Below are 24,530 nucleotides of genomic sequence, written 5' to 3'. Positions count from 1 at the left end.
CTTTGCATTCCTGACCCTATTTTCTTACAAAACTGGTCTTGTTAGCTTTCATTTTATGTACTTTAAAACTAAAAAAAAAAAGGTGTATTCATATTCTTATAAATGTGAACTGACGCTAATCTCTTAGATCAGAATTTTCTTTTGATATGACTCATGAAGTTCTCAGATTAATACCAATGAGATTGGAAAATTAGGGGAATTTTCTCTAAGCTTTCATTGCAATCCGTTGATGAGAACTGGTAAACATTTGCAGATTAGACATGAGAAAAGACAGATATCTTACTTTGCTGTTTTTCTTTCATGCCTTCAGTAAAGGTTTATCACCATGGACTAAAGAGGCAGCTACATTGTAAGGGTTTGAGAGTGAATGTAAGACTATTAGGAAAAAGACTGGATTTTACTTAACTGGATTGTACTTTAGTGTTGGACTGTGGCCTCACAGAAAGATGGTTGCTGGTTCGAACCCTGGCTCAAAGGGCCTTTTTAAGTTGAGTTTGTGACAGCATGTTTGATGCATGTATGGGTTCTTTCAGGGTACTCTGGCACAGTCCAAAGACTAGTCCCTGATTACTCTAAATTCACCCTAGAAGTGAAGGTGAGCATGAATGATTGTCTACCTGTGTCGGCCCTGCATTCAACTGGCGACCTGTCCAGGGTGTACGCTGTCTACTGCCTGCTAATTGCTGAGATAAGCTCCAGCTTCTCTGCAACCCTAAATTTGACTAAGTGCTTAATAAAATGAATGGATCTTACTTTGACATGAATTAAATTTGATCTTACTGTGTTTGTTTCTTACATTAGTAATATCTCTATTTAACACATATCAATTAAATAACTACATACATGTAGGAAGCACGACCAGCTCAAATCCTCATGATTTACACAGTATAGTCATCAAACTTGTTAATTTGTCTGTTCAGAGCTTTTCTTCCTTTTATCATGCTTTGTAGCTTTGCCTAATAATGTCTTAATTTTGTTTTTTTTTTCATTTTATTTAATCCTGTTGAACAATTCATTGCTGTTCTCTACATGTGCATAACCACTGAGTGGTGATGTGTTCGCACATGCGTAATATTCTAAGACAAAGGAATAAAGAAACAGAAACATTTGCAACATTAATCCAAACACTGATATTTAAATTGAAATCCAATCCGTGTCTGATCTCCTGCCAAAGATGCAAACCGCCTGCTCCCATTATCTGAAGACCAGTGGGATTTGGGTTTAGCCTCAGTCGTTCATGTTTATTAATTTTGCAAAAGGTAATGCCTGCACTCCACATTACTGGAATCTATGATAACCACTTAGCACACTATTTTTGTGATCAGATCAGAGTTCCTTTTGCTTTGCTGGTCCTTGCAACTAAAGTTATTTTTTTAGTTTTACATCAGTCTTGTGAGTAGTTTCCCTATTGGCCATTTTGTGACATCAGTCCTGAAGCTGTGTCTCCAGGAGAGACAGAAAAGAATGGATGAGCCAAAACAGACGTGACAAACACCCCACAGAGTTACAGATGAACTTCCAGGAGATCGGACAACGTCCTGGGATGCCTCCACCAAAACTTTGCCTCCTTTGGATTCAGGAAGTCAACTGAACCGGGCGCGAGTGTCACCTCAGTCCTTTCTCATCCACTCTAATTAGTTTGTTTTGAAATTCATTGAGTTCATAAAAGACTTGTGATAGAGAGATAATCTTTCTATGTTAGTTATGTTTACCTCTCAAACAGCCCATCATATTTAGTAGTTAGATTCAGAAAGCCTGTCTTCATTTTCTTGAACATTGATTATGTAACACCACTGATTAGTTCGTTCATGTTTCATTTTCCTACATTTTTACACTTGCTCACAATACAAACTTTGAGTTAAACATCATATTTATGCTTTAAATTTTGATATTTTGCCTTATGTAGTTTGTATATAGTTAAATAACTGTATCTTTCTTTTCAACTGGTCGTTGTCTGTGGTCCTGAGGTCAGTTTTAAATGAGCTGTGTGTGAGACTCATTTATTTAATGATAAGCTGTATCTTTTTTTTCCATCTATGGAGGGGGGTGCCGCAATATTCAATTCTGTATTAAATGTGTTAAAGCTGCAATTTTATAATCCTCATCACTTTTCCATCATATCGCTGTGGACTAAAAAAAAAAAAAGGAATCCTTATTGGAAGTGTTGGAGCTCTCGAAGGGAAGAAAAATTCACCACCAAATGCATTAGAATTTTTAATGTCTCTTTTATAAATCACCAAGTACAAACTAAACACTGTGCTGCCAAAAAGGTAGTAGTTGACAGAGGTTGCAACCCATTGCAAAACTTTCATTAATTTTTTTTTTAAGCATCTTCTTTGAACTGAAATTCACCTGCTAGCATGGCAGCTAGAGCTAGTTTTGCTGCTCAGAAGGATGCTACCACACATCTCTTTATTTCTATCCATCCTTAAATTCAATAGTTCTAGAGGCCACCAACAGTGTTGAAATTAAAACCTGGACTCTTTCTATAATGAATGGCTTAATATAAACTGAAATGAGCATTGCACCATATCTTCCTACAAGACATTTGTGGACTTCCCTGCAGTCTTGTCTGTGTTTTGTCTGGGGCTGTCAGCAGATGGAACTCAGTAGTATGCTGTTGCCTTGGAGATGAGATAAAGGTTGTTCCCAGGGGTGGTTTGTTTCATGGTGACTGACAGCCATGGTCCTCTCTCATATCTCTCTCGCTGGGCACTAACCGGTGTAGCTCTTCCAACCAGTCATGTCTTTCCTGGGTGGTCAGGAAATTGCATGCAAGATAAGATGTGTTTAAAAGTAGTGTCTTGTTGTACTAATAAAGCAGAATGTCTTTTTTTTTTTAATCCTTTTTTACGTCTAGGTTTTTTTTATGCTTCATATGATAGGTAACATCTACAGATTTGGATAGGCTCAGCCTTTTATTTTCCTTTAATTATTCACATGAAGAGTACACTTTTTCACTTGATATTCCACATGCTGAAGGTGGCACACACTAAATTCCTGCTTCTGCCAAAGAACAAGCAGAGTGATATGATATTTCAAAGGAACCATGGAGACTGATTCCTGTCCATGATATTTCCTTCATCTGTGACCTATTTCCTGCTTTTTCTCTTTTAATGTAATATAATGTAAAATATTGCTGTATGCCATTACATTAACTCAACATGCACAGAGCACCTTAATTAGTTTTTTCAGCACATGTCCTGTGATTCACATGGATTTGATTTGCATTTAACTTTGCTAAGAAAGATAACATATCTAAATCTCTTTTATTTCAAAGTTAAATCTGTATTCAAACAGTAATCACTAACATGGAAGCTGAACAAAAAGCATATTCTGAAAATAGTACATTTTTAGTGAATTTCCATTCCTCCCAATAAAAGTTTTTAAATGCACAAACTGAAATGTATTTCATGTTCTCTGCATGTAGAGCTTTGCTCTAAGGTTAAAAAGTGAAGCTGTCCATTTATCTTCTTTATTTCTGCCTCTTTTTCAATTTATATTTGCTGCTCTGCCTTGCGATTACTTTAAGTGAGGCGGTACCTCTGTAAATGCTTGAGCAACATTTTCTGCAGTAACAATTAATGAGCAGGGGGCCAACACCGTTTGTGTTCATTCTCAAACTTAGTAAATAATGCATATAAATAGAAATTAAACACTAACTGGTTGTACCAGGTCTTTCATAAGCAGTGCTCCCATTAGAATACGGTTCATGTATATGGATACGCATAATGAGTTTACAATGAAGTATAGCATTAAAGGAATCTCATAAGCAAGGCTCATCATGTAGTGAATGTTTTATACAATAAGCTGTGACAGAAGTCATACACTGTAATTTGCATCTGAGATCTAAAGCATTCATTCATTATATAAGATAAAGCAAAAATAAGTTAATTAAGTAAACATGAAGCTAATGACCTTTTGCAGGTTTCTGCATCTATTCAGATATTTATGTAAAAAAAGTTATTTTATTAATCATTTAATGAAATGAAGAAAATAGACATTAAAAAAAGGAATCCACCAGCTAAATCTTCAGACTTTGGTTTTTGTCCAGAATTAACCACCAAACGTAGTAAAAGTCACCATCTTTTTAACCTTGCTGTGTGGCAAATGACTGAATAAAACTAGATACAATTATTCTCAATACTTAAACACACCCAGAGCCTTTGTAATTCCAAACTGTATATTGCAATTATATTTTTCTTCTATCAGTGTTTAGCAAAACAACAACAAAGGAACCAGTCAATGCTCAGTTTCTCCATTTCAAGCACTACAACATGGCTATGGCTGCAGGGGTGCCTTTCACGCCATTGGTCCTTTGACTGGTGCCCTTGTCGCTGGGGTCTGGTCAACTCGGTGCAGACGGCTCCTGTGACAGTGTTTCCTTAATGTGCTCTGCTGTGCTAAGCAACATATACTAGGTGTATGTGTGATGATTAAGATGTGGTGTTGGAAATGGGTGCTAGGTGTATGTGTTTGAGTGTGTGGTAAGGGGGGGTGACAAGTTAATCTTTTTAGTGCTTTTAAAATCTGCAAAGCACTTGGTGCTACATTTTATTGTATGAAAAATGCTTCAAAAGAAAAGTTTGATTTGATTTGAGCACTGTCTGGTTTAGCAGTACATAACAACACTAATTGCAGCCCTTAGTAACCTTCATGTATAGTAAGGTATATATTGAGATTGTTACAAAATAATTATACGAACAACTGTATTGTTCTGTTTTGTGGCTGTAAGAAAACAGAACATATAACTGCAGCTTAGGTTTGTTTTGTGAAGGTGTAGCCTGTCAGAGCATCAGAACTAAACGATCATCCATTATTGATGGTCCTGCGAGGACAGGCAGACAACCACATCACTGTATTGATCTTATAGCTGCATCTTATCGCAGAAGCACATCAATGACACAGTACATCTTGTGGAAAAGTTCCTCACAGCAGCACTCAGGATAGCCTCTTGCAACATTTCCATGTGATCACAAAGATGATGCATATGATTAATACAGTGCCGGAGTCATCAAAACCCTTCCATGCTTTACTCACACTGAGTTTATCAAAAGCTTTATCCATCCATCTGTCCATCCATCCATTCATCCATCCATCCATCCATCCATCCATCCATCCATCTATTCATCTATCCATCCATCCATCCATTCATCCATCCATCCATCCATCCATTCATCCATCCATCCATCCATCCATCTATTCATCTATCCATCCATCCATCTATCCACCCATCCATCCATCTATTCATCCATCCATCCATCCATCTATCAATCTATTCATCTATCCATCCATCCATCCAAAGTTTTTTTTCTATTTTTTTTTTTTTTACTTTATTTTATTTTTTTGAAGAGGTTACAGGTTTTCAAAGAAAATTCCTGTTAAATTAAAGAAATAAGATTTCCTTTGGCTTCTAAGGACAGCTGTTTGTGATTAGGCATCAACACATGAGGACTGTCAAACATCCACATACGACACATTAAACCAAACAATGAAAATCTGTTTGATTTAAAAAAAGCTTTTAGCTAATAGTACTTTGTATTACTGTAGTAAAAAAAAAAAAGTTGATAACCTTTATTTTTCTGTAACCAACAAGCGATTAACTTTTCATTTTCATGTACTACCATTCTGCTGCATGGTGGTGTGGGGATTAGCACCGTTGCCTCACAGCAAGAAGGTTTGATCCTCACTTGGGGTCTTTCTGTGTGGATTTTTTTTATTTTCTCCCTATGCATGCGTGGGTTTTCTACAGATATTCCGTCTCCCTTTATTAGGTGTCACTAAATTCTCCCTAGGAGTAAATTTAACAGGTTTGTTGTCTCTGTGTTGGCCCTGTGACAAACTGGTGACCTGTTCAGGTGGACCTTGCCACTTGTCTAGTAACTACATAGATAGGCTCCAGCCCTATGTGGCCTGTACTTTGAAAATTAGCGGCTATAGTCAACAGATGGATGCATTGCCATTAATAGCCTATTGAAGAGGGCTACATATATAATCTCAGAAACTTATAGAGTCCTAAGCACAAGCATACAGGATGAAACACATTTAACAAAACATGTCCACACAGCAACATCAATGAAAGAACTTCTGCAGGTTTGATTTGGCTTTTCTAAGTGCAATTTACAGCACTCTCCGCCTCCATTTTTACAGTGACTAATGAGTTTTCTATCACACAAGCACAGTGTCTGCAACAAACACTTTATCACTGTGTACATTTCCTACTTTGCAGGCAACTGACTTTTATGTTCCATGTTGTTTGAAGTGAAGATATGGTTTCTGATGACAGGAGAGAGAAGGCGAGAAGCAATTAGTGAGTCATTGTGGTTATGAAGAAAATGCAAATATAAATTGCGGTTGCTGACAGCTAAAGTGTCAGTGGGTTTGTTTTAGAAGTTCCACCTTGTTTTTCCTTAAATTATACACTTCTAGTTAAAAGTTTGGACATACTTTCTCTTTGGGTTAGATGGGAAAGTGTGTCCAAACATTTGACTGGTAAGGCGGAATAGTAAAAGCTTACTCCCACTGTTAGAACTAAGTATGGACATGGGGTGCTTTCACCACAGCAACCACTGACCTTCTGGTAATTAAGGCATGAAACAAGTTTAAGTGAGCTGGAAGATTAACAAAAAAAAAATAAAATAAAGACGTAGGTGGTAGGTGATACGTCAGCGCTGTATTTAGTAAAGCTCTTGGTTTTAAAAAGGAGCTTAATTACTTCTCTTCCCCGTCTGAGATTTTTTTTCTTCTTTTTTTTTTAACTTCATGCTGTCGTCTTCACTTTTTCCCAGTTCTGTCATGCAGATCAGTGAAAATGTAATACACTGTGTATACTGCAATTTTTATTTAACCAGTTACTGCCATGGACTGGTGACCTGGGTGTACCCTGCTCTAGCCCAGTGATTGTTGGGATAGGCTCCAGCATCCCTGCAACCCTTGATTGGACTAAGCAGTTAGGATATGAAGGAATGAATTTGACCAAGTAGTGTTGTTAACCCATTCAATTAGAAAAATGCCATCAGATTATAATACCATCCATAAAAAGAAAAAAATGGAACAACTTTTTTTTTTTCTAAACAAGACAGCAAAACAAATTTGCTATTAGATCCTAGCGGTCTCGGGTTGACCATCCTTCCATCAGAACTTTACTGTGTTTTTTCTCACCTGACCACGAGACATTTCTGCCCAAAGCCAGCATTCGCTTTGGTTTTGTTAACCCATGATACCCAGGATTGAACCCACTATGTCTGTTGCTTTGTACGCCCATTTGGTCCAGTGAAGCTAACTGAGAGCTACGTTTTTAGGCAAACCAGAGTTTGCTTCTTTTATATGCATCAAAGTTCGTTCGCAAGTTCACACTGGAATCAGTGCAAGTGAAGTCACCCATAAGAGCTCATTTAATATCCAGCTCATTTGAAAAGAAAAAAATAAATAAAACCGCGAAACTAAAATCTGTTCTACATGAGACTCATCGTTTTGTTTTCATAAGTGCACAATGTTTGTGTCCAACAAAATCTGCAGAATCTGCAATAATAATCTGCATAATTTGCAATGATTTTATTTTATTTTTCTTTTAGGACTTTAGGTTTACATGCAAAAGTCACTGTTCTATTTGGCAATAATTGTTTGTTTTATTTAATTCAACTTGTATCATTACAATTAGTCACAAGCTTATTGCTGCTCTTTTTAACTCTGAAGTTACCTTTCAAAATTACTTCAGAAAGTGAGGGGTTTCTCAAGCTCATACTATAACACTTGTGGGATGTGTCTTATTTTGTATCTCACTGTCTAGTAAAATGCTTTCCTTTACAAGTAAAGCTTGAACAAAAGAGGTAATGAGAAGATGGACAAAAGAAGTGAATGAAGGCCTTTCAGGGACAAGGTCTAAAAAGATTCACATATTCGAGTCAGTCATCCATCCCCATCCTCTCACCTCTCTCTCGAACCTTATTTTGGGATATCTGCTCATTTTTGACTATTCAGCAATCTGTGACATTTTCCAGTCACCAATTAGTATTGATCCAGGTGTTATGTCAGTTATTGCTGTAATACGTAATGTTTAGTTCTACAGTGGCTGAGTACGATAAATAAATTTAGCTTAACTTTTGCACATAATATATAAACGTCCTCAAGACCTACCACCTTCTGAGCTAGAGAAAAGGTCAGTACTGTTTATGACAGCCCTCACTGAGGTATCTCATTTCTAAATTTATTTTGGTTTTTATGTTTTGTTTTCTCCATTACAAATCTAAAAATGGAATACGGTGGGAGGTTGTATCTAACAAAGGCTGTGTGCAGAAAATGAACACCTAGTCTGTTTTTTTGGCCCGAGGATTTACAGTAATTGGGGACTTAAAGCCTCTCTAATTCTTCAATGGTCACGTTACGCTGATCACTACAATGAACGAGCAATTGCTGTCGGCCAGTCATGTTTAGCCACTGATAACTCACAGGTTTGAGACCGCGCATGTGCAAAACTTTACACGGCAACTCAAATGTGGCTCTCGTGGATCTTTTACATAAAATAGAGACAGAGTGTGGGACTGTGCTGCTGCCTGTGGCTGTAAGAGTAGGATGTGGCAAAGATAAAGCTTTGTAGTAGAACCTGTTAAATACAGCTTAAATCAGTTCTTTGTGAATTCAGATCATATTTACAAAGTTATCCTGCAGCGATTTGTTTATGAATTACTATATTACACTGTGGCTTTGTAATAAAGAGGTTAAGCTATGGACAGATATTACACAGCAGAGATTTTACAGTACAATTTAAGGAAGAACAAAAACTGAAATAACCTTGTTTTATATGTTGTGAATGTATTCATGAGAATAATTTATGTGATTTTGAGTTCTGTTGCATAGAAAATTAGTGTTTTTTTACTTCAAAGACTTTTTTGTTTCATTAGTTTGCACTTGAAACAAACATTTTTGTGCAACCTTTATGAACCCTGTGCAGCTAAGTTAGTCTTTGAAATAGCAAGGCAGGTGATGGCTGTTACTGCTGATTTTTTTGTGATATATGAGATGAAAATTTGAGTTCAGGGAATTACCAAGCATTTGTATTCATATAAAAATAGTCCTGTCACTCAAACCATATTTAAGTATTTCTACATAAGCGAAGTAGTATTTTCAGAGGAGCAAATCTACCTTTTTTCTGTTTTATCTCCTCTTCTTCAACGTACAGTTTTTATTTCTCAGGTTTTTTGTTTAAACAAGGAAAAAATAAATCATTCCAATGAGAACTTAATCCAAACTGAATTTATTTCATAACAGACACACTTCTTTATGAATTATTAATAAAAAAGAGTTCTTCTTTTTCTGTATCAAGCATTACATACATACACACACACACACACACACACACACACACACACATATATATATATATATATATATATATATATATATATATATATATATATATATATATATATATATATATATATATATATATAAATATACATACCAGATAGATTTTTTACAAGGTGCTGGAAGCATTAAATGTAAAACATGTTATGAATATGTAAAGCTCTAGGTGAGCTGTCCCAGAGGCCCACAGATTTAGCATTGTGTGCTTCCCTTGTGCCGTTAAAATGCACAGATCACAATGTAATATAGGAGATGGTGAATAGTCAGTCTGTCCACATAGAAACCCCTTTAAAGATATACCATTTGTTTCAGAGACGAAGACCTGAGGTTTTGTTTATTTGGCCCAATATTAGTTCGGGCACCATGAGCACATGAGTCAAGAGTGAGAGCAGGTGTTGGCAACCTCCTGCATGATTATTTTCTCCATGTGACTTTAATTTGGCTTTTTATTTTTATCCTCAAGCCCTGTGAGCCATTCATGTTGTTGGTTTTCTGGGTTTGAGGTCTGGTTAAGCTGTGCGTATAAACAGCCAGTCTCTGTGCAAGGATACAATAAAAGGTTGGGCAATTGATCACTTTGGGCTGCCCCATTTATCAAGCAAACTTTGGATTGATAGGAAGCCTGAATATAGATTAGAAATTTAATACTTGATCCGTATTTAGGCAGATTGGGTATAGATTACTATTAAAGTATTTTCCTCTACTATTCCAAAAACAATAATAATATTTGCTGCCATTTAGCCTAATACTGGACTGGCCGACAGATAAAGCTGAAAATGTAACATTTCATTCATAAAGAGCAAAATCCATCTATTAATCTCAAACAATAATCCAGCTCTATAATTAAGTGACAGACAGTCCGAGGCCATGATCAATTAAAAACCTAAACAGCAATATTATGAGAATGTTCAGTGCCGTAGATCACATTTCACACCGATGCGCAGATATTTTCATTAGGATCTTGCCACTCAACAAACTCCTGCATCCAAACAGGAACCAAGCAGGATCTAACCTGTACAGGTCCTCAAAATCATTTTAGAGAAAAGCTACTAGAATGCAACCAAACTGATCCTGTGTATTTTTTTGCAACAGAATGAGTCAGACTGAGTTTAATCCAGCTGCAGATGATGCCTCGAGAAAACAAGGAGGGATGCACATGTGGTTGTGGCACTGACTGTTATCCTGCTAGGTCTCATCACATTGCTGGAATCATTCAAGCTACTGGAAGTGTTTGATTCTTACAATGTGACAGCTGATGCATGTTTCTTTCTTCTTGTTATTGTTGAACGGGTTTCTTATGTCCTTTCCCAAAAGGTATCAGTCTACTAGCCTACTACTTCATTAAAGCTATCCAATGTCTTCATGCCAAACATCACAATAACTTACAAAGTTATCACATGATCTGATATTATAAGATGTACAGCGTAACATAAATACACATACACACGTCCACAAACCTCTTGCTTATATATCGGGAAAAGTTTGCTCAGAGGGACAGAAAAAGAAACAAATTATTATTACGATGATGAAACACCACTATAAAACGGCTAAATGGAAATAATATTCAAAAGTATACAAATTATAATGAAAATGTAGGGATTGATGTGTGAATGGGCAGTCCGACTATGGCGCCGGGTCTGTAAACAGCAGTGGTTAATTCTCACCTATGGAAATCTCAACAACTTAGCAGGACCAACTATTTCCTTTCTAAATGAGTTTTTCTTAAGTTAAGAACAGTGTGGAGAACAGCCTGCCTAAACCCTGTTAACCCCTCAGTGACACACAGTGGATCTTTTCCTTTGGAGAAAATGCAAAGCAAAACTACCAGTTTATAAGTGACTAAAAACTCCTTAAAGAAAATCTATTGATTAAAAATAATGGTGGTACGATGGTGGAAAGTGTTACTAAGTAGCGTGACGGCCCCACCATTCTTTTGACTTTAATTGTTTGTCTCTGAGTGTTTGCAGTGCTTCCTAATCAGTGGCATGAGCCCCACCTGGGCCCGGTGTGCTCTGCCACCCGTTTAAAAGCTCCGTCCAGCCAGAGCTCAGGGTGTCTCCTAGGCTTGGGCTGGGAGATCACCCTGGGTTTGTGCAGGTGTGGCACTGCTTTACTTTGGATTAGGGTGCTTTGGTTGTGTTTTGGTCAAGTTCCTATTTTGATTATGTTTCTTTAATAAAGTTTTTCTTTGTAAAACACTCACCTATGTGCCTGCCTCCCTTCATGGTTGCAGCCTTTTGAGCCGGGCTGTAACAGTAGTTAATGTTAAACTGTTCTGTGTTTGCAGGAGGTTACATTCAGCTTTATGCCTACTAAACCTTTGTAAAGTTTTATTCATGTACTGTCAATGCAGGATTCGTATTTATCTAATTATCTGATTTTGCAGGTCTTTCTGCTGCTGTCCAGAAGTTCTCCCAGTCATTGCAGGAGTTTCAGTTTGAGTGCATTGGTGATGCAGAGACGGATGATGAGGTGAACATTGGTAAGTTCAGTTTAGCACAAAAAAATTACTATTTTCTTGTTGTCCATTATCCACTAATAAAAAAGTGAGGAACTCTGAGTGAAAGGAGTAGGTTGTTGTATTGTCTTCAAAGATTAGCACAAATGGATCTTCTTGTCATCACCAAAATATCCATATGAAATGTCCAAAGTTATTAAAAATGACCATTAAGAATGTATCTCAGACATATTTTTATCCTTTACCACTTTCTTTGGTTGTAAAACATCTGTGAACACTGGCAGCTTTTTGAGGTTTCTTGTGGCTGTGCAGGAAGTTTATACTTTTGTCTTTTTGTGGTTCTTGTCACTCCATCCCTGCCATATGTTCAAGATCATAGGTTTGGAGGAGTCTTTTATACAGCAGCAGACTTCAACTCACTTCTAACTGTTAAGTGTGGTGGGGGTGGGACTTGTTTAGGCCACTTTTTACTCTAATGGTCTTTAGATCTGTTTGTTTGATGTGAAAGGTTACTGTTCTGCAGAAGACCCCTGACCTTCATCCCAAACTTAGGTTTCTGACATTGTGCTTTATTTTTTATCATTTATTTATTTATTCTTATTCCTTTGATGCATTAAATCATTCCTTCACCAGAAGCAGCATAGCAGCTCTACAGAAAAAAAAGTTGTCTATTGGTGGTTGGTGCTTATTTCAGAGCGTATTAGTGTGAGGAAGGGTACATCATGAACAGGTCACTAGTCCTTTTGTTGTACTTTGTTTTGCTGTTAAATAACTTTGGAAAATCCTATTAACCTTAAGTTTCTACAAAGACGTTTACAATGTGTTTTTTTTCATTCATCACACAAATTTACACAACAGTCGTGGCAGAGCTACCATGCAGGGCCGCTGTAGGACACTACGGGTAGGTAAAACTGTGACTCTGTGCCTTGTCTGAGGACACTGTAGCTTCTGAAGAGACCAGGGATCAAAATACCAGCTGTGCTTTTACAGGACAATTATGCTGAGTTGTAGACCCCAACAATTTAGTCTTCCCAAATATTCCTATCATAGTTTCCACATAAAGCATTTCACAAGCTCGGCAATTACAAAAAAGAAATGTTGTGAATTCACACAAAGTTTGCACGGCAACAGCAAATTGATATTTAAACTATCATCTGCACAATCTTTTAATTTATGTCATACGCACACAACTGGAGCTTAGCTCTCTTGCAGAGGTGTTAAGTGTAACAGCCCCATCAGTGGACAGCCACTCTAACATCTGGGCTGTGATGTTAAACCACTGAGGAGTGTTTGTGATCTTAAGGTATTTTACACAGTAAAGGAATATATTTATTAAGAGGTAAATATTTTCAAACAAAATCCAAACACTGCACATTTAGTTTGAGTTGTCTTATAAATCTTAAGGTGATCGGCTGGTTCTAATCATGTCTAATTAATGCTATTGAATTGTTTATGATGCCTCCTGTGCTTCTCCTCAAGTCTGCAAGAGATCAAAGAGACTAATTGTGATCAGTGTCGGAGATTAATGGAGGTGCAAACCTTGTAGCCTCCATACGGGATATGAAAGCAGCTGTGCAGAGGGCTGTATTGTCTCTAATGGGCAGGGCTGCCAGTCTGCCCTCTTCTTTTTCACTGAACTTATTATCCTCAGCTGAAGTCCTTCACGATGTGCTGAGCTGTAGACTGCAGAAATACTATCCATCTGCGAGGCTAGACTGAGTATCGACCTCTTCACAAGGCTGTAAAGTTAATCATAACTGAATGAATAGTTGTTTGTTTTTTTTTTTCTGATTAACCTGAAAGGTAGCCATGGCCACATTTACTAATTATATTTAATGGAAAAATCCACACCCAAAGCCAAGCCTCATTAGAATGAGGCACGCTTTAATTTAAGGCAGTTCTTCTGTTTCCAGGCCTGCTCTAAAAGATGTGTTGATCAGTTTCAACAATGCATATTTTAAGCAACCAGCTTAGAATAGGTCTTTGAATTTATTCTCAAATAATTGGCACAGTAGGGTTGTTACAGTGGTGCATAAAGAGTTTGTGAAATGTAAAATGTTAAGTACTGTAAAAGTTGAGGAAAAAAAAAAAATCCACCACAATGAATTTATATTGACATAGTTGTGCAAGAGTTTTAGTTTTCAGTGTCCCTCTGTTTCAGTGTCCCTCTTACCGCTGCTTTCACTCGCCACCTTGGGGGGAAAGGCCATGATAACTTTTTGAAAGGAAAAATGAACCAGCCTGTTGAAATCAATCTAGTCATCAACGAAACCGAGCTTTCTGACCGACATAGCTAGACCCTTGAGAGAATGCCACCCATGATCTTGATGCAGTATTGGTACATTTCACTTTGATGCTCCCAACCTCTCCACATATCATTGGGACGGTGTGTGCGCTGCCAGAAGGGTTCACCTGACCTTTTATTGATTTCACTCTATGACTTCCTGCAGTGACATTCACATTCCATGTCAGTTATCTCAGAATCAATGGGCCCAAAAGATTGATGTGGCCATAGAAATTTAAATTTTCGGAGAAGTTGAAGGCCCTTCTCTCAGAAGGTCAATCCTTTATCCTCCACCAGCTATTCACTGCCTTTTGCAGAAGAACAAATCTGATGAGCAATATCTAGAAGAAAAGCATTAGATATCAAGCAGAAATGGAACACTTCAGCCCATAAGGGTGGTTAACAATACACAACCCTTAAAATTGTGTGCAAAAAAAAAAAAAAAAAAACTCACACAAGAAATCTTTATTTTTGTACAGGCTTATCTTCCTTATTATTGATTCTAGAGGAACTCAATTTAATTTATATCAGTGATAAATCAGATCTATTGCTGTTCCACCATTTACTAGTGAATTATATGCAAGCTGTAACCCCAATTTGACTCCCATTTCCTCTCTAATCTTGTCCCATCAGCGGATCCTGCTGTGCCCTTTACCCCCTAAGAGGTTTGCAGTGTTGATAAAGGAGCTGGTAGCGTTCATAGGAGGCCAGCCTGCCTGCAGGATCACTGGCACAAAATCATTGCTCTCTGGTCTTTAAAAGCTTTGGTGTGTAAATGGAGCAAAGTGTCTAAGATGATGCATGGGTCCCCATGCCAGGCTGTCAGGGCTGATAATGATGTTACTGTGTTGGCTAGCAGTGCAGCTCAACCAATGCTAAATGGCTGGACACGTGTTGACATAGGGGCAGACCAATGGAGGCCAAATTGTATCTGGCCTTGTATTTAATGAAGCCACAAAGCTATTGAAGCACAATTCTGCAGCAGATAAAGTAAAATGTGTGTATGCTAGATTCATCTGCCCATGGAGAATGCAATATAGGCAACACAAGTACAGCCCAGATGGTGTAAACATATCTCTTCCACATCAGTCTCTCCTACATGGTGACAGTTTATTGTAAAGCCTTGCAGGGGAAGAAGGTAAAGGGAAGCAATCAGTGGAATCCATTCAGCTGAACTATTGTTTCTCACTGCTAGTTGGTTTTAAATTGGACAGCTGCTTGCTTTTATTACATTCTAAAATGTGCTTCACTGAAGGGTCTGAAGATTCAAAGCAAATAAATGGTTCAGCATCAAATCTTTGTGCTTGTGTGTCGGGAACATCTGATTTCGATGACTGTTGGGTGTTTTTTGTTTTGATCTTATTCTCCAATATTTCTTTTCATATTTTTTGCAGTAACATTGAAGTTTAGGCTGTGCATATGTATATATTGATTAATGTACCATGAATGTTGTATACTGTATATGCTGAGGCGTTTTATAAACTAACTGAATTGCTGCTTTAGAAAAGTATCAGTCTAATGATCTTTCTTTTTGTTCCAGCTCAGTCATTTAAAGAGTTCTCCCAACTGCTGAACACTGTTGAAGAGGAAAGAAGACGTTTGGTAAGAATACAATTTTAAAAACAGGGCAAAAACATTAAAACTAAGCAATGTGCTGCAGCTTTTATCCACACCCCTTTTTTATTTTTTTTTATTTTTGCTTTTATACTTCAGTCTCTTCATGTGTATGCTGTAAATAAAGTCACTCTGAATGTGTTTTGTTTTGCATTTGTTTGCCATGTCACTGTCCAAATATTATGATTGTAAACATGATTTCATCTTTGGCAATTAAACTAGCCAATCAGGAAAATAACCAGAAGTTATGTGTGTGGCTTCAGAAAATGCAAATAATATTTGCCTGTATGCTGATTATTAAATAGTCACTAACAAATAAACATTTTCTGTTGCCCCAAAGGTCACAAGTGCTAATTGTAAAACATTACAAGCCTGGCTTGTGAGAACACATGGATGAACTTGGACGCTTACATTACTTTTAGTTTATAGAGCTATTTCCCTCAGTACATTTTCTTTTTGTACGTTTTGGATAATTAACAGTAAACAGAGCATAACATAATAAACTGTTCCCAATGATATGAAAATACTCAATGCATTCACAATAAAACAGCAATGCAGAAGGGCAACATTGGCAAAACCAATTAAGGCGTTGTGTTTTCTGGGATTTTTTTTTTTTTTTTTTTTTTTTTTTTTTTTAATAGCTTAGTTGATTATAAAGCGAAGGATGTTTTGTTTTGTTTTTTTGTGTTGTACAAAAAGTGGCAGTCATAGTCCTGGTTTGCTGGTCTAAAGGTCGGAAAACAAGCTTCCAACAAGGCTGAATGTCTGCAGACAAACCAGGCATGACGTGAAGGGCAACGGCGATGGAGGTGGGGTGTAAGTCCCAGCGGGTGCAAGAGTGGTGCGAATGAATGCCCCGTCCCCCCCCCAGGTCCCTTCCTCCTCCTCCACTCTGAGCAGTAGTATTCAAAACAAACCTAACTTTGGAGCACCCACCTCCCTGGTTTTAAACAGTGAAGATGGCCATGTTGAGAACTCTTTATTTTCTTTGTCATATTTATAACTTTATCAAATACTTCTGCAGGTTTATATCTTTCCATATTTCTCTGTCAAGTAATGGGAATTTTTGATTGGATGTGTATAGTCTTCCATTTTGTCAGCACATCATTTACATTCACTTTTCTCGCTGATGGACAGAAACTGAAAAGCAGTTTTGCTACATCTATTTCCCAAATCCACAAAGTAAAACAAAGTCCCAGTTGAATCTATGCTTAGTTTAGGCAGTTCACTTTTCTCTTCTGCTTTTCTTTTTATACTTTTGCTTTTTGTTTGTTTTTTATCTTGGAGATCGCTTCTACAACTGTCTGTTTCAGGTTGTCTCTGTTTAAGCTGTGAAGTCTAGTTGAAAAGTCAGAACTAAATATGTAAGACAAGGGAAGAACTTGTCGAGGGAGGTAGCTATTTTAATGCAGGACTTGGCTCACTCCTCACACTCTAAGTATCTGATGCTCCAACTCTGATATGTCAGTGAGATCTGCTGCAGGCGAACAGCCACAGTTTTTCAATTAAGACATATTTTTTACCGAAGCACCCTGTCAAGCAGCAGACTTTACAATCAGGTTTTTTTTTACTTTACAAAGGATACATGTTAGATACTCAAGACTGTTTGTGCAAAAACTGACGTCCCTCCACTACAATCGATTGTATAGATTAGCTCTACTAAACTACAACAGTAGTAGGCATGTCATGTAGTTGACACCTCACTGTGAGCATTTATCTCCTGACATTCAAAGTGCAGCAAAATTTCATGATGGAAGGAGTTGCCCTTTGAAGATGAGGGTCACCTCTGTGAAAACAGCATGGCTCAGAGGAATATTGTGTCATGCTAATCTTTTACAAGCAGAAAGGCAGCACTGATAAATTTATGGCACCCACAGAGCCTTTTTTTCCCCTAAAAGCTCTGATCCTTGCAAATTATTCAGTCTCTGTTGATGACTCACAGTATGTGACACTTGTCTCAGTTTAACATCATGGTAATTTGAAAATGATGCAGTGATTGGAAATGCTGAATTTTCTACAGGGAGGTGAGTTTTGTTCTAACTAACTTGATGACTTGATATTTAATCATTTTCTAACCTTCATGTTAACTTATAGAATATCTTTCAGTTCATTTCCATGAAAAGCTGAGCTATGTTTGCATATCAGCTGGACTAATTATTTAGACTTCTGTCCATGATGCAATATTGCAGTGGAGACAGATCTATTTATTGACTAAAGTATGTCAAACTGTAATATAAAAGAGGGCGATTTTCCCCCTTCCAGTTTTTAATACTGGACATATACCAGTTTACCCACGACATCGCAAACTAAATCAATCAATCAACATCCAGTTTAAAAGGCAGAAAACTGATGCTAGATATCAAGCAGTTGCGTGGACAACTGTAAAGCTTTGTAAAATTTTATACTTGTATAATTTACATATGTAACATCTAACAAGTGCCTGTAGTCACTCTCTGTTAATGAGTTTTTCTGTTTGCGTTACGTCTAGGTCAAAGTTCATAACAGGAACTGTGGAGCATGCTTCAAGCACTTAGGATAAATATATATATTCAACACTTTTGATCTTAACGCATTTTAACGTGATAGTTGTAAAACACTGAAGCAAATCATGTTTGGGTTTTATTGTAAAAACAATATAACATATGTTTTGTGTTGTGAAAAAGTGAAGTATAAACCATATTTGTCTTTGAATGAGGAAACTGTCCATGCGGTAGATCTCATTTCTAATTTCTCTAATTTACCAAATAGGATTAATTTGTATTTCAATGGGAAATTGTGATGCTGAAGCTTGGAGGAAATTGTGATTAACTAAACAGGACTACAGCGTCATTTTGGCAATTTAATTCTCCCACCTGTGCAGATACAGTAGCCTAGTATTTTTAAGAAGATAGCAAGGCCAAGGGTGTAATTACTGGTACATGTTAACCAAAAGCAGAACACACACCCAGACAAATGAACGCACCATCTCACCTTGGGAAGCCAGGTGACATGTGTTGCTCATAACTGTCCCACATTCCTGTGTGTACAACGTTAAATTAAATTAATCATTTGACAAAAAGAATTAAAATATTTCTGCTTAATGAAAATAATTTTCATAAAATGTATTTTGCTTCAATATTTTAAGGTTGCAACATCTGCATTCAGTACTGTGTGTTTTATGCTCTTACAATAAAACTTATCACATAATAGCATGATACGTTTAACATTTTTACAATAAAATTATCATGGTTTATTGTGATCATTTTCAAAAAGTCAAATGTCCAGTTTGTAAATTTTTTTATTTGGGTGAGAGCTCTGTGCTTCAGTACACCAGCCTTTCAACTGAGGCCATTTTTTGTTTCCAGAATCTAGATTTAATATATTATTGTGAAAATTGCATTTTTACAAGTAGCATTGAACAGACAACACTTCAAAATGTGTTAGTCATCGTATGAATATAAAGTTTAAGGATAACACAAGGGTTGGCACTCCTGAGGTTTTATTATTTTAGTGAGATTTTCTGCTTACCAAGGTAACTCTAAGCTTCATTTTAGTTTTTACTGGGATACATTGATCTTGTCTAAAGTCAGGTTTCCTCTGAAACAAAAATGATTACATTTCCTGGAAAGAAAATCATTGTGAAGGATAGTGAGAAGGTCTCTTCTGCCTGGTCTTTCAGGAGGGTTGTAAACCACATCAACCCTCCGGCTTCCCCTGATGAACTTGTAAATGAAGTCTCAGGAAAGGGAACTAATTATCTAGAGCAAACTGCTTAAAGCTTTATACTTGCTGCACTTTTAACATTTAAATTGAAAGTTATATTTTTCAATTTTTTTTCTGTGGATTTGTTGTCAAACTGAATTGTCTTTAAAACCTTATTTGTTACAGCTGAAAAATGTACATACACTCAACACAAAACACTGCAAAAACTCAGCCTTAAAAAAAATTAAAAATATATACAAAAATGAGGTCAATGTTGCTTAAAATAAGATAAATTATCTGCCAACAGAACAAGAAAATTTAGCTTGTCAAGACTTACCAAAACAAGTAAAAAATACTCTTAAAACAAGAGGAATTCTCTGGCATAAAAACTAAGAATTATCTTACCTTTAAAAAAAATAAGCATATGTGTACTCAATTTAAGATTTTTAATCTTACTTAGATTTCAGTTTTTACAGTGCAGCCAATTATGATTTATAGATGTGCGTAATAATGAGACAGTGGTATTCACAAAATTGTTCTGTTTTTGTTTTGACACAGTCTGCAATAATTTGCCAAATTTTCTTCCTGACTTTGGCTTAACAACTGTTTGGCTTTTAGCCAGAATTTTTATTTCATGTTCATTTATGTGTCGATAAGTATGTGGTTCCAAATCTGTTTTCATTATCAATCATCAGGGCCCACTTTTAAGCCACTTTAACAAAGTGAGAGTACTTGACTTTGTGAAGTGATACTGTGACAGGTGTGATCTCACTTCTGGTCTATGATAGAACCAAAGGGAGGAAAAAAGTGTGTAAGTTTTAGACAAACAAGGCAAAGCATTTCAAACATGCCATATTGTTGTGAACAAAAATGTTTTGGATGCATTAAGTGTAACTAGTTTGCAAAACCATAGCTGAGACTTGTATTTCTGCTGTTCCACTCTGAAGTGCAGTTTGTACATATTATGGGAGCAGTTCTGACCTATGTGTTGAAATGCTTCCTGTTGCCTCAAACAACACGAGCATTTGGTTGTGACTCACCTGATAGCTGTCACAGATAATCAGGCCAGATTCAGGCATACCTAGTTTTTGTTGTTGGTTTTTTTTGTTGTTGTTGTTGCTGTCACAAAGGAGAATCAGAAAGCCAAGCTAGAAAGGTGGATTGCACAAAGAGGCAATAGCAGTTTACAGCTTAATGTGTTTACTGCATTTGCATCCAATCAAATGCAGTAAAAGGAAGGCAGGTGATTTATTTATTTTCATTTTAAGTCATCTTATTTCAAATAGTGCTTGAGATAAAGTCAAGGCAACAAATTGGAAGATGCTGAACTGTAAAGGAGAAAATAAGTGAGATTTAAAATGATTTAATTCATAAAAAAAAAAATGCAGAACTTCATTCATCTGTTATAGATATTTAAATTTCTTTTATATCCATAGCATTCACACTCCCCATATCTCTACTTGCTTGGAAATTGTCTTCTTTGCATCATCATTTTTTCTCTTCACCTTGCAGTCTGCATCTCATCCGATCTGTAGAATATGCAAGATATACTGCTCTGATCTGTGCACTCTGATTGTAATGTTAGTTATGCAGGAAGAATATCTTATTCTCCGCTTGCATGCATTTTAAATCTCTAGGGATACAAGTGCCACAATTTGTCATGTGTAAGCCTTGTATTTTTTAAAACCCCATGACATGATGGTTGGCTTTTGATATAATTTTTGAAAGAGATTAGAAAAGGATGCAGCTTACTTTACACAGAAAGTATCTTTTTTTTATTTGCCACTCCCAAAGATGACCTGAAAAGAGCTATGATCTCCCGTGACTTGGAGTTGTAAAACTGTTGTTGACATTGCTTAAACCATACAGCAGGTAGTGTCCTCCTAGCTTTCTAGCTGTTTTATATGCAAAAGGTTGGCTCTATGGAGTTCATTGATTATTCGTCACATTGCTAGCGCCACACTAACATCATGCATGTTTCCTGGTCTCATTTTCCAAAACTGGGTCTCTCCTTTGCAGTTTTCACAGCATAGCTACCTTGGTGTAAATTGAGATCTGTGATGAATTATTAAGAATGCTCAATTATCTAGTCAGTGCAAAATAAATGCTCTTTCAGCATCGAAAGCTGTATTTAATCTACCTTATTCCTACTATAGTAGTTTAAACTTCCATTGAAGTGCAGAAGAGCAACTCTATCCAGCTCTGACCTACTGTTGTCAGTCAAGATTGTCTTCAGGCACATCTGAGACACCACAGACGCTGCCAACTTCAAATCCAAACTAAAATCTCACCCGTTTTGTTCTGCTTTTAACACCTAAGTTTCCTTACTAATTTTATTTTTAAATTCTAAATTTAAACTTGCTATGTTCTTTTATGTGCTTATTGTAATTTTTGACCTGCTTGTCTTTTATTGTGTAAAGCGCCTTAAATAAAGTGCACTAATTAATTAAGAGCTGGTTGTGTTTGTTAACTAAGAATACTCTTTATTAGTAATTTGCCATATCCTTTTTTCATTTTATGAAAATGGCTTTTTTTATTTGTTCAGTTTTGTTTTCTATTAGTTATTCAGTTTTTATTTTTGTTGTGAAAATAAGCATTTTTGCAAAGCATGGGATTGTATTTTAGTTTTTGTATTTTAAAAGAAAATCAATTAACTATTATAACTCAGCCAACATTTTCAACTTTGAATACAGTACATGTTTCTTAAAAGAAATCCATTAACATACACACATCAACCATAAAATATTTGATGCAAGTAGGATCAAATATCAGTAATGTGTGCCATTTCTTTTCAACAAAATAGCACAACAGCATTCCCAAGGCTAGATGTAATAAAAGTTTTCTGTTTGGTTGTAAATAAGTGATCCTATGAGGGACAAGTATTCAGTTTCAGTAACCTTATTACATTTGCATGTGAATGTATATTTTTAATCAGTGCTAACAACTGGTGTATAATACTCTCCTGTTCTCTGAAAATCAGGCTTTGTTCTACAGTTTAAGTGCTCCAAAGAAACTAATTTCACTGTTTTTTTTTTTTTTTGCCCTTTTGTAACGAAACCTTCCAGTTTTAGTGGGTGGATTTTGAAGCTGTCATCTGCTGTCAGACTGGTAAAACCCCTTTGTCTGCAAAGTAAAAGTCAAATGTCAAAGAAAATGAACAATGACCAAAGCATGCACCTGCAACAAATTATATAGAGCACACAAGTGTGGATAATGGCTTATTTGATCCCGTCAGTGATACCTTTTGTTTTAGCTGTTGAATAATTTATTGCTTTTCTGTAGTTGCAATGCAACCTAATGTTAATCCTTTAGGTTGCATGAGGACTTGAAAAACATAGTTGTGTTTTTTCCCTATTCTTTACATGGACTGTATTTCACAAATGATTAAATAAAAGAAGGCTCACTGTCCCTTGTATCATTATGAAATCCAAGTATTTTATGGGTTCTATGAAAATGCCTTACAGCATGTTTTAACTAAAAAAATCTTTTTATATTGTTTTCTGTCAAGCCGCAAAATATTATGACTAATTCCAATATTTGAAACAGTCTCATATAAAGCTATAGATATACAAAATCAGAAATGACAGCTTACAAATTACTGCAGAGACACTTCATTTAAATTGTTCACTGTGATATGAGAGGAAAACAAGTTTTTTTTGTTTTTTTATGTTAAACAGACTTGCATTCTAACAGTGTGTACAAAGGGTTTTATCAAAATGGGGGGGGAAAAGTGCAGAAGACCAGAACATTTCAACTTGGTCTTTCTGTTGTTTGACAGCACTAGGTATGCAGAACTTAATTAGTGCAACTTGAACAAAGACATGTTCAACAAGTCATTTAATCTTTCCTAGTGGGATACATTGCTATCCCCCTCAATATGAAATAATGGGAAATATACCAGTTGATGCTTCTTTACAGTTAAAGCACATTTGCTGCCAAATGGTGGTTCTATTTTAGTATTTAAGTATTTGCTTACTATAGATAAATGCAGACAGGTGTGCTGGTTGCAGCAACATATATGTGAAGGAAAGTGCTTAAATTGAGCACCAGAGGTGCCAACTTTTAGTAAAACTTACTTACATAAAACCTACTTTCCTGCACCTCACTTACTATAGTACAGTGAAGCTAGTATGTATGTTGTAAATAAAGCTCACTGTCTTTGTGGACTAATACAGTATAAGTCACCATAATGCATGGAAGACCCTCTTTCCAGTGTTCCACTTTCTGCAAACTTGTCAAGCATGAAATGTTTAATTGTCTATTTTCTTGGCAGGTAGCCAGGCCTAAAATCTTTCTGCTTTATGCTTACTGCTTTTTGATTTGTTTGCTAACTATTCAAGCGTGTTATTTCACCTGAAAACTTCCCAAATTCTATCTTTTACAAAAGATTCCTGCAATAATTCCCATGTTGATCAGCCTTTCAGCCGCATAAAAAGATTGAAAGTGTTTCAAGTTCTGCATGGTTTGAGAAGGTTCAGCACCAGTGAGCGTGGATGCCATTTAAGAGTGGAAGGGCAGTGCCCCGATGTTGTGGCTTTTGCAGTGATGATTATATCCCCCTGGGAGGGAGCCTTTTATGGCTGCAGAGGAAACCAGATTGAGCTTTCCTGTTGTTGTTTCTGAAAGGGAGGCAGAATAAATTCAATGTAGCTTTTTATATTGCAGTTAAATAATATGAGTAGTCTGTACATAGACGAGCATTTGTGTTATATAAACCATTGAGGTGCTGAAATTAAAAACATAAACTGGTAAACATGGAATTCAGGTTACTGTTTTTCTTATTCTCCAATGCAGCCCCTCATGTATCCTTAGTAACTTGCTAAATCATAACACGGTTAAAACACTCAATACTGGACTTTACATCTGGGGCCAGTACACAGCATTTACCTATGAAGTAGTGAAAAGGCCTGTCTGCTGGTCACACTGGTTGTGTCCCAGTTCAGGGTCTGCACACTTTGAAGTATGAAGACTGTGAAAGCTACAAAGTGTTCAACATAGTCAGCACACTCTAAACTGATCTTACCGTTAGCAAAATGAGACTGCCTACCTAGTGTACGACAATTACCCATAGTGCTCCAGTCCTCCGTTGCCTAGCAATTACATATGCCAAGTTTATCTAATTAGTGATCC

At 36.5% G+C, this 24,530-nt stretch overlaps 1 protein-coding gene across 1 annotated transcript in view; it reads left to right on the top strand.

The window, feature by feature from the left end:
* The window catches only part of arhgap42b (Rho GTPase activating protein 42b), a gene marked incomplete at its 5' end in the record, with an annotated part of 72,857 nt that overhangs the window by 16,684 nt on the left and 31,643 nt on the right, over nucleotides 1–24,530 (top strand). The window contains 2 exons of the mRNA XM_079246332.1: nucleotides 11,750–11,845; nucleotides 15,646–15,707. Of these exons, the coding sequence (XP_079102458.1) occupies nucleotides 11,750–11,845; nucleotides 15,646–15,707 (158 nt within the window). The remainder of the gene's footprint in view (nucleotides 1–11,749; nucleotides 11,846–15,645; nucleotides 15,708–24,530) is intronic.

Source organism: Telmatherina bonti (assembly GCF_933228915.1).
Source record: "Telmatherina bonti genome assembly, chromosome: 9".
NCBI lineage: Eukaryota > Metazoa > Chordata > Actinopteri > Atheriniformes > Telmatherinidae > Telmatherina > Telmatherina bonti.
Note: the sequence above shows the minus strand (reverse complement) of the source record. Positions and strands in the feature narration are given on the sequence as shown.